This window comes from Coenobita brevimanus, chromosome 97 (genome assembly GCF_032717465.1).
Source record: "Coenobita brevimanus isolate Jiangsu-jjx chromosome 97, ASM3271746v2, whole genome shotgun sequence".
NCBI lineage: Eukaryota > Metazoa > Arthropoda > Malacostraca > Decapoda > Coenobitidae > Coenobita > Coenobita brevimanus.
In genome coordinates, this window is record NC_137050.1 from 44,119,546 (window position 1) to 44,134,893 (window position 15,348).

The following is a 15,348-nucleotide window of genomic DNA, read 5'->3' on the forward strand; positions in this document are numbered from 1 at the left end:
CCTCAGAACTCGTTGTTTAAATCCATCAGGCCTGTTGTCTACTGTTGTTAAGGTGACTGCCCATATTTTTGTTATTGCAGCTATATCTGTAGTACAATGTCTGAAAAATTTGACCTTTTTTATGTCTCGAAGGGCCAAAAAATGTCCAGGTATTAGGGGGTACCGCCCATATGTAATTTTTCCCATAAGATTATGTATTCTCAGTGCACGAATTCCCAGTGCGCTAGGTCGTGGACCGCCCAGTCTCTCATGAACTGTGCGAGCCTACTGTACTTTGCAACACCAAGGAACAAGGAATAATGTGGAAGTTTAGTTGCTGGATGGATGCCAAACTTGCATCTCCACCTAGCTGACAGGGGCACCATAGTAGGCTTCACATGACCTCATTATTTTATCGTATGGTTACCACCCAGTGTTGTAAATGGTGTCCTAGATTACAAGGAACCATTATGCTTGTCACTTAGAGTCACCTCAGGAAGAAGCAGGCAGCACTACATCAAGTGAGTAGATGATGGTTGCCACTACCTACAACTGGGGAAACCAGTTGCAGTGGTAAAGCCAAGGCTTCAGTCACAATGGGTTAATGAGGCTCTACTGTATAGCTTTTGTGAGTTTACATTTTCTCACTAGTGGCTTAGAATCCATGTGCCAAAAGGCTGAGTTTGACATGCATCCAGGAAAAAAAAATTAGTTTTTGATTAATCTTTTTCATATACATTTAGAGTTCCAGATGTAACATGTGCATCTGCTTGCATTTAGATAGGAAAGATTTCAGATCTGGGTATTTTTTGCAGGTGTCGCAGGGAGTTGATCAGTGAATCAGTAGCATAGTAGCATATTCAGCTCATATTATGTGTTTTTAAGCAGCATCATGTAAGTTCATGTTTATTACAATGCATTCAGTTTCCATTGCAATACAAACATTTAAAACTGTACTTTACATGTTTATTTTTTAAATATGTTACAGATGATGGGATCCTGTACAAATTGTCCATCTTCTGTGGTGACTTTAAAGAATGGTGTTCAGAATATGCTTCAGTTCTATATTCCTGAGGTAAGTGAAATATTCCGTAATATTAGTTTACCCATGTGTCCCATTTTTTTTTTTTTTTTTTTTTTCCAGTGAAGGTTGAATCCATGCAAGTGAGTCTTGCCTAAATAGGGGGCTCTACTGCACATTTTCTTCATAATACTGTATACTAATTGCACATTTGCAGCAGCACAGTAGCTGCAACAGAATTTGAACAGTGTTTCAGGAACACAAGGAATAAATGGGGTTATGTCCAGTGGCCACAGAGGGTTATTCATGAGTGACTGTAGTCACATTCTTACAAGTTTATATCCAGCCAGATTATACTTAGTACACATTTACAACATAATACCTGCAACAGGTGGCTGAGTCAATGAAGAGGTGGCCTGCAGTCCCAATGGATCCAGGTTTGAATCCCGGCTAGGGCAGGGAACATTTAATAGGTTTGCGTTTCATAAAAAGCAGACTGATTTACCAGAAGACCCGTTGACATGTTAAAATACCCCAGCTAGTACCAGTACACCACTTCTGTATGAGACAGTCCTAGCATGTATACAGTGTGGATGGTGAGTATTTGCACTGATGTGATGACATGTGGAGGTGTATGGTATGTAGAAGGACTACTGGGCCTTGGGAACAGGATGTGAAGCCTATGCCCAGAGAGAGAGAGAGAGAGAAAAAAACAATTTAGATAACTGTCAGTAACACATGGGTTATATGGGATTGTGTTGAGTGATCATAGAGAGTTCTATCTATCTATTGCCAGATGCCTTAATCCCATAAGAGATGGCCACAAACAAATCGCCTCCATGTCACCTGGTTCCTCGCCATTTCACTGCCCTGCTTCCAGCTCACGCACCCCCTCTCTCATATACCTCTGCACTCCAGCCCTCCATCTCATCCTTTTCGCCTTCCCCTGCCTTTCCCCTGTCCTCCTCACCCACTCACACTCTCCTCATTTGTCTCCTGCTCTCCATCCTCTCCACGTGGTCGAGCCGCCTCAGTGCACTTCTCCTAACGCATTCTATCACATCCACATCTACACCACAATGCTCCTTCGCTACCTCATTTGTCAGCCTCTCTCTCCATATAACTCCACATGCTCCTCTCACATAACTGATTTCCACTGCTGTCAGTCTTGATTTGTGTCCTTCCAGCTAGGTCCATGCTTCACTTCCATACACTTTGGTATCACAGTACTGACATGCAGTGACTTTTTTGTTGCCATTCTCACTTCCCTGTTTCCTATTGCTGCTTTCAAAGAACCAACAACCTTTCTTCCCTGTTGTACCCTTTCAAGCACTTTACCCTCCAAACTTCCATCCTTACTTATCACACTACCCAAGTATGTCATCATCCAGCCTCACTGTTCATCCAGTGACTTCATTTCTCTCAAAGACCATAACTTTACGCCTCCACATCCAGTGACTTCATTTCTTTCAAAGACCATAACTTTACTCTTCCTTACATTCACCCTTATATTCCATTTCTTGCACACACTTCCAAACGCATTCACCATGCCTTGCAGTTCCCCTTCATCTTCACTTAACAATACAGTGTCATCTGCAAACAGCAGTCCATGGAGTTCCCAAATGCTACCTTCACTCATTAGGGATGCTCCAACATCCACTGCCATACCTCATATCTCTTTTATAACCCCATCCATATACAGATTGAACAGGCATGGAGACATGACATATTCCTGTTTCAGTCCAACATTCAAATAGAAAAATTAACTCAATTCACTATTGACATGCTCTGCATCCATAGCCCCCTCATACATACTCTTTGCGGCATTCAACAGCTTCCCATTTACTCCATATATTCTTAATATTGTTGTGGTAGATGGGGGTGCTCACCATCCACTCACTTAATGTAGTCCTGCTCTCAGGTGTCTGCCCTGTCCTCTCCTCCATCCTTCTTTCCTTCATTCTTTCCTCGTCCTTCTGCCTACAGGTGACTTTACACTCCCTCTTCTGTCTTTCATTCCTTCATTCTTTCCTCTTCCTTCTGCCTATGGGTGACTACACTGAGTGACAAGCCAAATGGTTTCCTGTACACCAGGAAACTATTTACTACGCTGGGTGGTAACCATATAACCAAATTTTGGCCCCTGGTGGTTTGGTGAGTAATTATTGTGCTCCAATCGGATTGAGCCGGTGAAGGTTTATATCCAAGGGGTGGTTGGGGTTTATTTGCTCACGTAATGCCACTCAGGGATGAGTGAGGTTGGTCACTCTCATCTTCAATGTCAGGACCAACTGCCTGGCCCCGGGCTCTTAAGCTCCTCATGGGGCAACTTAGGATTGGATGTTGGATGGATGGATGGATTCTTGATATTTTCCACATTCCTTGTCATCCTATCCATGCAGGTTACATGAAACTTCTTTCCCTTTTCAAGAAACTTTTCCACTGAAGACCTAAGAGTGAATATCTGATTTATGCAACCTCTTCCTCTCCTAATGCATCGCCATTCTTCTCCAACTAATTCCTCTGTTATTTCTCTAACTCCATCGGTAAGACCTGTGCCCAAGTCCCATCTTCGAGAATGGCCCCAATCACCATGATCTTACCCTTGAGATATGATCTTGGTGAAATGCCACGCTCATACCTCAAACGGTAGGCCTAAACGGCCATTTCACAACACAGTCATGTTAGTGCTAAGACACACAAAGACACTGTTACGACATCCCACGACACCCTACGGAAGCGTCACGTTATCCTGATGATACACTATGATCATCCCTCAGTTCAAAAATAACGGACACTGACTCCACGTCACGCCAAGACATCACAACGTAGCTTGTTGTAAGTTGTTGTAGCGTGTCTTAGGTATAACTTTGCCTGTCGTAGGTATAACTTCATGTGTCATAGCAGGTCTTCAGGATCCGATCTCCAAGTTATGGCTACAACACGTCAATTCACACCTAACGACAACCTACGACAAGCTAAGACACGCTAAGTCACAGCTAAGACAAATGACGTTACCGTCATGACATGTTACGTTCTCCTCCTTGTCGGCGCCCATGCTGACAATTTTTGAACATTCCAAGATTTGTCATAGCGTGCCAAGAACCGCGAAGAATGACCAAGTTCTCGACGTCAGCACTACGTCATCGATAAGTCATCCCACAATATTCATGATGACTTGCGGCAACACACAAAGACGTGAAGATCGTGGCATGTCGTGGGAAAGTTCCTGACAGTGGGACATAGGCTTAAGTATCCCACCATACACTAAGAAGACAAATGTCCTTATGATTACCACACACTTCTTTTTCCCCTTTTCCTCTGTATAGGGGTATAAGTATACCTGACTTCCGATCCTCCAGGACTTTGCCTTCCTCCTAGGCCAGTCTGCACATCTTCCATATCTATTTTACTACTATCTCTCCACCATGCATTAGCATTTCACCACACACTCCATCTATTCCTGGGACTTTCCCCATTTTGACATTCTTCATTGCCTCCACTACTTACATCCTACTGATTTCTTCCTCTTTTCTCACCTCCCTCCTTCTCCCAGCCATTCCCCAGCCATTTATCCGTGCATCACTTTCATTCTCTATATTTTACAGTTCCTGAAAGTGTTCTATCCATCTGCTCACTTTTTCTCCCTTCTCCATTAGCAACCTACCATTTTTCTCTTCACTTCCTGACTCACTTTGTTATCACCTTGTCTTACGGTACTCTCTTTACCCTTTCCAGATCATTTCTTACATTCCCTCCACTTTACACTCAAATTTCTTCCAAATTACTCATCCACTCTCTTCTTACTTTCTCGTTCTAATCTCTTCACCTCTCTCTTCCTCACTGCATATACAGGTAACTCTCTCTTCCATCTCTCAGCTTCCTCCACGTCCCTGTTTTCCATCCACTTATTATATGCTTTCTTCTTTTGTGCCACAGCTTGTCTCACCTCTTCATTTCACCATGCTGTTCCTTGCACCCTCTTTCATCTTCTCTTCACCCTACACATCACCCCACATGCTGCATAGATTTCATCTGTGAATAACTTGCACACCCCTTTCACCTCCCCCATCCGCTCCAAATCATATTTACTCAATCGCTCCTCCACTTCTCTCTTATATTCTGCCTTTTTTCATCCTCTTGCAACCTTTATACCTTCCTTGGACTACTTCATCCTGTCCTTCCCTCCTTATATTCCTCCATTGCATTTGAACCTTGACTTTCACCACCACCACATGGTGGTCAGAAATTCCTCTCCCCAAGCCTCAGTATGCCTTTGCATCCATTATGCACCTTCTCATTCTGTCATCCACACACACATGTAATCAATCTTTGCCTTCCGTTTGTTCATTTCACCACCCATCCTTTTCATCATGTGTCATGGATGGCTGTGGATCATTTTGAGTCTAAAGAGGGTATTTGCTATCACCAACCCCCGCCCCACACAAATGTCCACTAGAGTAATGCCATTATCATCCACCTCTGCAGGCGCACCCCAGGTACTCCATCCACCTTCACATTCCCTACTTTTCCATTCATATATCGAATAAAAAACATTCTCTCTTTCCATTCAAACTTCTTCATGCATGCATCCACATATGCCTGGAACTCTTCTTTCATTCTGCTTGCACAATCTTGCAGTGGCGCATACACATGCACACAATTGCCCACATATGTAGTCCTAGTTGTAGTTTACCCACGCAATCCTTGAGCCAACTGATCTGTACTCTCTCATTTTCTCCTTCCATCTCTTGCACACAACAATACATACTTCTTCTTTTGCCCTCTCATTCTTACCTGCTCCCACGCATGTACCCCATCCATACTTCCACTCTCTCACACTCCTACCTTTCCATTTAGTCTGTCATTCCACTTTCATCGACTTTTGCACACCTACTTCCATGCATATACTCCATCCATACTTCCTCTCTCTCACATTCCCACCTCTCCATTTAGTCTCAGTTATTTCACATTTGTCGACTTTTGCACCCGTTATTCCTAGATAAACAGGAATACTGTACTGATTCAGTTACAGGGTTTGGTGCAAAAAATACGGTACAGACACATTTTCTAGGTGGGATGACGACATTTCTTTATGTGTAGTGGCTCTTGTCCGTGGGGGTGCTCACCATCCACTCACTTGATGTATTGCTGCTCTCGGGTGTTTGCCCTTTCCTCTTTCTTTCCTTCCTATTATGACTTTATTTTCTTCATTCTTTCTTCCTCCTCATGCCTACAGGTGACTTCACACTCCCTCTTCAGTCTTTCGTTCCTTCATTCTTTCCTCTTCTGCCTACGGGTGTCTACACTGAGTGACAAGCCAAATGATTTCCTGTACCAAGGAAACCATTTACCACCCTGGGTGGTAACCTATCCATCTATCTATCTATTGCCAGATGCCTCAATCCCGTACGGGTGGCCACAAACAAATCGCCTCCACGTTGCCCTGTCCCCAGCCATTTCACTGCCCTGCTCCCAACTCACACCCCTCTCTCTCATATACCTCTCCACCCCATCCCCTCATCTCATCCTCGGCCTCCTCCTCCCTCTCCCCCCCTCCACCTCACTCACATACACTCTCCTCGTCAGTCACTCACCCTCCATCCTCTCCACATGGACAAACCACCTCAGTGTGTTCCTCCTAATGCTTCCTATCACATCCACATCCACACCACAATGCTCTTTATATCCTCACTTGTCAGCCTGTCTCTCCATGTGACTCCACAGGCTCCTCTCAAATAACTCATTTCCACTGCTCTCACTCTTAGCTTGTGTCCTTCCAACAACGTCCAAGCATCACTTCCATATGTTAGAGTTGGTATCACAATACTGTCATGTAGTAACTTTTTCACTTCCATGTTCACTTCCCTGTTTCTTATCACTGCTTTCAAGGAACCAGCAACCTTTCTTCCTTGTTGTACCCTTTCAAGCACTTCACCCTCCAAACTTACATCCTTACTCATCACGCTACCCCAGTACTTAAACGTACTCACATTCTCCATTTCCTCACCATCCAACCTCACTGTACATTCACTGATTCACCTCTCTCAAAGACCATCACTTTACTCTTCCCTACATTCACCTTTAGATTCTGTTTCTTACAAACTCTCCCAAATTCATCCACCAAGCCTTGCAGCTCCCCTTCGTCTTCACTCAGCAACACAGTATCATCTGCAAACAACAGTACAGGGAGTTTCCAAACACTACCCTCTCTCACCAGGGCCACTCCAACATCCTCTGCCCTACCTTGTGCCTCTTTTATTACCCCATCCATGTACAGATTGAACAACCATGGAGATATGACACATCCCTGTTTCAACCCAACCTTCAAAGAGACAAATTCACTCAATTCACCATTCACACGCACTGCAGCCTTAGCACCATCATACATACTCTTCACAGCATTCAACAACTTCCCGTCTACTCCATATATTCTTAATACTTTCCACAATCCTTGTCTATCCACCCTGTCATATGCTTTCTCCAAATCCGTGAAAGCCGCATACAACTTCTTTCCCTTCTCTGGAAACTTTTCCACTAAAGATCTAAGAATGAATATCTGATCTACAAAACCTCTTCCCTTCCTAAAGCCTCCCTGTTCTTCTCCAACTAATTCCTCTGTTCTTTCCTTAACTCTGTCTATAAATATCCTACCATACACTTTTCCTATTACACTAAGAAGACAAATGTCCTTATGATTACTACACACTTCTTTTTCCCCTTTTTCTTTGTACAAGGGAATAATTATACCTGACTTCCAATCCTCCGGGACTCTACCTTCCTCCCAGGCCAATCTGCACATCTTCCACATCCATTCTATTACTATCTCTCCCCCATGCTTCAGCATTTCACCACACACTCCATCAATTCCTGGGGCTTTCCTCAATTTGACTTTCGTCATTGCTTCCACAACTTCTATCCTGCTGATTTCTTCCTGTCTTCTCACCTCTCTCCTTCTCCCAGCCATTCCCCAGCCACTTATACTCACATTCCTTCCATCCTTTATGTTCAACAATTCCTTAAAGTGTTATCTCCATCTGCTCACTTTTTCTCCCTTCTCCACTATGGTAGGACAAATCTAAACTGGCAGCTCGGGTGGGACAAGAAGCTCTCTACAGTGTTGCCACGTTTTCCATACGCGCAATGCCCCCCCCCCTCTCTCTCTCTCTCTCTCTCTCTCTCTCTCTCTCTCTCTCTCTCTCTCTCTCTCTCCTGGGGGAGATGTGCGTCACCCTGGGGAATTTTGTTTCTTTTATGAGTGACTTATAAACTTATGTTTTCATTTCTTTATTTTTTTATTATATCTAATTATATTTAAAAATATTTATTATTGTTTTACATTTGTCACCAGATGACCTCGCTGGTGCAGCGCCATGATTTGTTTTCATTCAATCACTCTCTCCCTCCTTCCTTCCCTCCCTTCCTCCATCTCTCCCTCAACACCTTCCCTGGCCTACCTTTCCTCCCCCCCCCTCTCTCTCTCTCTCTCTCTCTCTCTCTCTCTCTCTCATCTATGATGTTTTAAGATACATTTTGGTTATTTACTCTTACAATATATTGTACATATTGTAAATTTGACTTTATTTCCACACCATCAAGGAGGTAAGGACACAAAGGAATGTTACACGAGGAGGCTGGTTTAGTATGGGTCTGTGTGAGTGTTGCCGCTCACGAGGGTTTAATGTATTATTTTCTCTTTTACTAAGAAATTGGCGTATATTTACTTATATTCCTACACATTATCTTATAATCATAATTGTGACATTATTACCCACCCCAGAAATATATACGGTAAAAGCCAATAAAAGTGACTACATTTTTTTTTAGCTACACTGTAAAATATTTATGCCACATTTCTGTATTGCCGTATAAATATTTTATGCATAATGAGTTTACTGTTCTTTCATATATTTACACATTAACATTGTCTTCATATGTGTTTATCTTATTTGTGATTCCTTTTACATATATAACAGCCGTTTCACATCGCGGGTTTGGGAAACATAGCACCACTGTACAGAGGGTCGCGCCACACCCTAGCTGCCAGTTTAGATTTGTCAGACCATAGTAATCTACCATTTTTATCTTTCACTTCCCTGCTAACTTCACTGCCACCCTGTCTTACTCTCTTCACCTCTTTCCAGAACATTTTCTTACAGTCCCTGCACTTTACACTCAGATTCCTTCCAAATTCCTCATCCACTCTCTTCTTACTCTCTCTTACTAGTCTTTTCACCTCTCTCTTCCTTTCTACATATAACTCTCTTTTCCGCCTTTCAACTTCTTTCACGCCCCTATTTCTCATCTATTCATTGTCTGCTTTCTTCTTTTGTGCCACAGCCTCTCACCTCGTCATTCCACCACGCTGTTCCTTGCACCCTCCTTCGTCTTCTCTTCACCCCACACACCACATCACATGCCACACATATTTCTTCTGTGAATATCCTGCACACACCTTCCAGATCCCCCATCTGCTCCAATTCATATTTATCCAGTTGGTCTGCTACTTTTCTCTTATATTCTGCCATTTTCTCATCCTCTTGTAACCTTTCCACTCTCCTTCCAACTACTCCTTCTTCCTGTCCTTCCCTTCTTCTATTTCTCCATCTTGCTTTGATCTTAATACTGGCCACCACCAAGTAGTGGTCAGAAAGTCCACTTCATATAACCAAATTATGGCGCTTGGTGGTTTTGTGGGTAATTAAGATGCTCCAATCGGACTGAACCTGTGCAGGTTTATATCCAAGGGGTGGTTGGCTTTTATTGCTCACATAATGCCACTTAGGGATGAGTGAGGCTGGTCACTCTCATCTCAAATGTCAGGACCAACATGCCTAGCCCCGGCCTCCTACGCTTCTCATGGGGCTCCACAGGATTGGATGATGATGAGGAGGAGGAGGTTCATGTAACTGGAAAAAATCTTTTGTTGGAGTGTTTTTTCTTATTAAAGATTCAGATTAACAGGACTTAATTCAGTTAAAGAGTTTTGGTGCAACAGATTGTGATTCGGGTAAGCAAAATTCAGATATCAGAATTGGGATACTAGTGGTTTTTGTAATGTAGACAGATTGTGAGAAAGCTTAATTATTTTACTTCTTATTGCTTATGTTTCCATGTATAATATTGTAGCAATAAGTACCTGGTCTTCAGTGATGCAATTTCCTAGAGTGACTGGGTTTGTATTAAATAAAAGAGTAAACATTAATACTGGTCTCTATGAATCATCATCATCATCATCCGGACCTCCTTTCCCACCCTAGGGCAGGGTGAGGAGTACCATTGTCCAGACAGCCCAAATTTGCCCAATCCAATGGGCCACACTTCCATTCACTCATCATTTAAGCCCCCAGAATTGTGGCTCTATCGGATATGCCAACAACATTCACTAAGATCTGTAGCTTCACATAAACTTACCTGATTGAATCAGTCCGGATGCTGCCATGTTAAAAAAGGGTGCCAAATCCTGATCATGCACTTCTCACAACATTCATCCAGCCAGCTCGATCTCTTGTCAGTTCCCAAGCCTCACTGACTTCCAAACCTTTCTTCCTCACACGCATCCGCCATATCTCTCCACCTTCTCCTTGGCGTACCTCACATCCTCCCACCTTCAGATTTGCTCAGATATATCTTTTTCACCATTCTGTTTTTATCCATTCTCTCCACATGACCATACCATCTTAGTACACCCTCTTCGATTCAGGTGTCCACTGACTTCCTCACTCCACATATTTCACGAATCACATTATTTCGTATCCTATCCACCCTCTGCACTCTACATACATTCCTCAGCAGTCCCAACTCCACTGCTTTTACTCTCGACTTTTCATTTTCATGCCACACCATAGTCTCATATCCGTATGTTAAAGTTGACACTAACACTTCCTCATGTAAGCCTCGTGCAGCTGCAACACTCAAGCCTCTGTTTCTTATCAAGGCCTTCATTGCACCTGCTACTTTTCTTCCTTGTGTCAATTTTCTTTCAACTTCTTTTGCACATTTTCCTCTCTTTTCTGTCACTGTACCCAGGTATTTGAACTCTCTCACCAATTCCAGTCTCTCTCCATTCACTGTAACAGTGCACTGGGAGTCATCTTCTCTCTCAGTAATCATCACTTTACTGTTTTCTAAATTTACTCTCAAGGCACGATGCTCACAGACATCAGTAAAACTATGCACTAGCCTACCAAGTTCTTGTCCAGTATTTGCAAGCAGTACTGCATCATCAGCATACAACAAATTTGAGATAATCCATCCATCACCATGCATTACCAACTCCATCCCTCTCTCCATTACTCTTGTTTTTACTTCTCTCATCATCCCATCCATATATATATATATATATATATATATATTAAACAGCCATGGGGACATCACACAACCTTGTTGCACACCCACACCAATCATGAACCATTCACTTAGATGCCCATTAACCCTTACACTTGCTTCACTACCATTGTGAAAACTCTAGACGGCACCTAGCAGCTTACCGTCTACACCGTACATGGTCAAAACTTTCCACAATCTTTCTCTGTCCACTTTGTGGTATGCTTTTTCCAGATCCCTGAATGCCATAAACACCTTATAGTCCTTCTCACAAGCCTTCTCTGCTATCTGTCTCACTGCAAATATTTGATCCACACATCCTCTGCCACTCCTAAAGCCACCCAGTTCATCACTCACTAGGACTTCTGATATCTCTCTTACTTTCTCTATAATAATTCTTTCATACACCTTCCCTACAACACTCAGTAAACCTATGCCACGATAACTCATGCACTCACTTCGCTAACTATTTTTTTGTACAGGGGTATAATCACAGCATTTTTCCACTCTACAGGCACAGTTCCACTCATCCATGCCTTCTTACATATCTCCAACAAGCACTTCATTCCACTCTCTCCACCACACTTAAGCATTTCTGCATACACCTCATCATCCCCAGCTGCTTTCCCATTTTTCAGCAGCTTCACAGCACTCTGCCCCTGTGCGAGTGTCACATTTCCTGGCACTGCATTCCTTCTCTGCACCCCCCCAAAACCAATCGTTTACAGCCGCTCTGCTCTCTCTATTTCCATTTATCAGACTTTCAAAATATTCTTTCCATCTGGTCCTTACTTCATCCCCATGGGCTAATAATCTACCACCTACATCCTTCACACCATCACATTTCCTTCCACATTCACTTCTGCATTTCCACACCTCTTCCAGAATAAAATCCTATTTTCAGAGTAGTTCGCATTCATTTTTCTTCCTAAATCATCATTTACCTCCTTCTTTTTCCTCTTCTTTAGTCTCTTTACATGCTTCTTGTTCTCAACATATTCAGTACTTATTTCAACTGAACCCCTGTCCTATAACCACTTTAGCCACTTCTTCCTCTTTTCCTCCACCACTTTCTTAACCTCATCCCACCATGCTGTACCTTTCTTCTTTGTTGTTACTCTTGCCACATCATACACCGCTTTAGCATTCCTAACTAAGCAGTCCCTGTATGCATTCCATAGGCTGTCCAGATCCATTTCATTCCAATTCACTGCTTCTAACTCCTCCTCTGCTTTGGTCCTGTAATCATCTGCCAATTTCTTTGATCCTCAGTTTCTCAACTTTCAGTCTTTCTCCCTGACTGCTCCTCTCTCTCCTGATCCACCTCACACCTCTTAGCTTGATCTTGCATACCACAATCATATGATCTGACGGATCTCCACATCCTCCTCTCACGGCCCTCATATCATCAACCATTCCCATCGTTGACCTCTCTATGAGCACGTAATCAATCAGGCTTTTTTCAACACAATCCCCGTTCCCTTTGTACCATGTTTATTTATGTGTATCTTTGTGTTTGAAATACGAATTACAAATGCACAACCTCCTCTCCTGACACATATTCTTTAGTCGCTTCCCATTATCATTTTCTCCTGGTACTCCATAATAACCCATTATGTCATCCTCAGGACCAGTGCCTACTCTTCCATTCAGATCTCCCATTACGATCACTTTATAGCTCCTAGGCATTTCTCATCGAAATGTATGTCAAAAACCGAGAATAAATATTGTACTACCGGACTTAGTTAGTGATATACACCTATCCCCCACAATTGGACAGGGATGCATTCCACAAAAAGTGGTTGAATAACAAATGGTGGGGGACAGGGCGACATGGAGGCGATTTGTTTGTGGCCACCCCTAACGGGATTAAGGTGTCTGGCAATAGATAGACAGATAGAATAACGAATTGGTCAAATAACGAACCGATATTTCCCATGAGATTGTTAAGAAATAGGGGGGTTAGGTTCCGGACCACCTTTGTCACTCGAAAAATATTCAGTAAAGATGGAAAAAATACGGGTATATATGAACAAAGGTGACAAAGGTATTGAGTTGTTTTATTATAGACCTACGTTCTCAAGGAAAATTATTTTATTACTACGTACATCTCAGATGATTGACATTTGATTTTCGGTCAAAAATATTGGAGAACAAATGAAATATACCTGCTTAGCGATATTAAAGAAAGCCACCTTAACGCCTTTGATGGTGCTGACTGGACATGATGTCACCACGCCAAATAAAGTCAAATGTATTCAGTTTAAAATCACAAGTAGTAGTGGAAGCCTAACTGGAAGTGCTGAAACCTAACTGGGGGGCTTTGCCCCCAGGATCCCCCAATGATTATAACCTACCTAACCTAGTGCAAACTAAGATATGCATTCTGTAAAACTGGCGCCAAAACAGTGTCGTGCGTTAAGAACGTTCGTTAGTCATTGGCGCAGTCATCACCAGGGTTGCCGTTTGGTATCTTTCATTACCAAATGTGGTTATGAAAAATTCAGTTGGTAATGAATCAGCATGATCCATTATCAAACGGATTTTTCGCATGTATGAAGATACAAAGGATGGAGACGGTGGATTGTTTGCTCTCTCTAATTAATATGCTAGCCTACATAGGGCGAAAATAATCAACATGCTGCTAATTATAAGGAGAGTGTTTTTCCATTTATATATCGAATTAGTGAAGAATAAATCCATACTTTAGGAATTTGGTAATGAAAAGTTAAATTTGGTAATGAAAACTGAGGAGTTTGGTAATGTGGCCGAGGTTAGATCAGGCAACCCTGATTATCACCCAATCATTCAGTGGCAAAACAACCACTCAGGTTGGTGAGCACATGACTGTGCTTGACAAGGGTAATAGTGAGGGTTTTGGGTGGCGCCATGGTGGCGCTGTAGTATTCCACAAGGCCAAAAAGAAATGCAGACAGATCAAGAGGCAACAGATTAGCAGGGCAGAGTGCAGGAGACAGGCAGCTCAGCTGGTATGCCTGGCAGCGCACAATTTGAGTTGTGGAAATGGCAGGGATAACCATGTTAAACAATGAAAAAAGGTATTGATTTATAAATATTGAAACAATGACTTGTCGAATAACGATCAGTCAAAAAACGAGGGTTTGTTGTACAGCAATAGGTAGTGGTCTCAGATGCTTATTTTACATTATTTTTGCATATATACAACTGATTAACAAAGTTAATGGGACTGATTTTCTTCCCAGGTTGTTGAAGTTGTGGAAGTGAAGGACCCTGAAGATAACTTAGTAGATGATGAGTTTAAAAAGTTTGAAGAACAACTTAACTCTGGACAAACAAAGGAGTAGTGGTTAGTACTGTATCATAATGTATATTAGCTGTTCTAGCTTTTAAATTATGGTATAAATCTCACATATTATCTTTGTATATTTGTATAGAGTAATGTTTAAACCAGATTAACTATAATGAATAAAATAAGTTGCAGTTTCATCAGAACTCTTATTCCATCCTAAAAAGTGTAGGCTTGCTAGTTTTTGTTGTTGAGTAACCTCAGGTCTGTGTGGTTGAGCAGGTCTGTGTGGTTGAGCAGACCCATCAACTTTAGGCATGCAACTGCCCCTTCAGGGCCATCCCATGCAGTGAAACAATGTTTCCTTTTGTTAGACAGTGCCTTGCCTTAGCAAGGCATTGGGAAGAATGTGGAGGTTTGGTTTCTGGATGGATGCCACACTTGTATCTCTCAACCCGGTTAACGGTGGCACTATAACAGGCCCCACATCACTCCATTCTTTGGTTAATGTATATGTTTAAGATCCAGTGTTGTAAATGGTTTCCTAGGTTAAAGGAACCCAGGTGTAGAGCCACCTGAAAGGGAAAGAACAGTAATAAATGGTCCAGAATGGATGGGAGAAGGAGGAAGAGAGGAGGGCAAGCACAGAAAAAAAAAAAAAAAATGGTAACAGTGAAGGAAGTAGTAAGCTGCACTCTTATCAGTTCAGAGGATGATGATCACCACCACCTACCACCTGATGGGGTGACGTAAG

At 42.5% G+C, this 15,348-nt stretch overlaps 1 protein-coding gene across 1 annotated transcript in view; it reads left to right on the plus strand.

Annotated features, from left to right (window-relative positions):
• LOC145413611 (NFU1 iron-sulfur cluster scaffold homolog, mitochondrial-like) overlaps nucleotides 1–14,786 on the plus strand; it is a 72,080-nt gene extending 57,294 nt beyond the window's left edge. The window contains exons 6-7 of the mRNA XM_080283266.1: nucleotides 968–1,054; nucleotides 14,551–14,786. Coding sequence (XP_080139392.1) covers nucleotides 968–1,054; nucleotides 14,551–14,652 — 189 coding nt within the window. The 3' untranslated portion in view covers nucleotides 14,653–14,786. The remainder of the gene's footprint in view (nucleotides 1–967; nucleotides 1,055–14,550) is intronic.
• The last annotated feature ends 562 nt before the right edge of the window (nucleotides 14,787–15,348 follow it).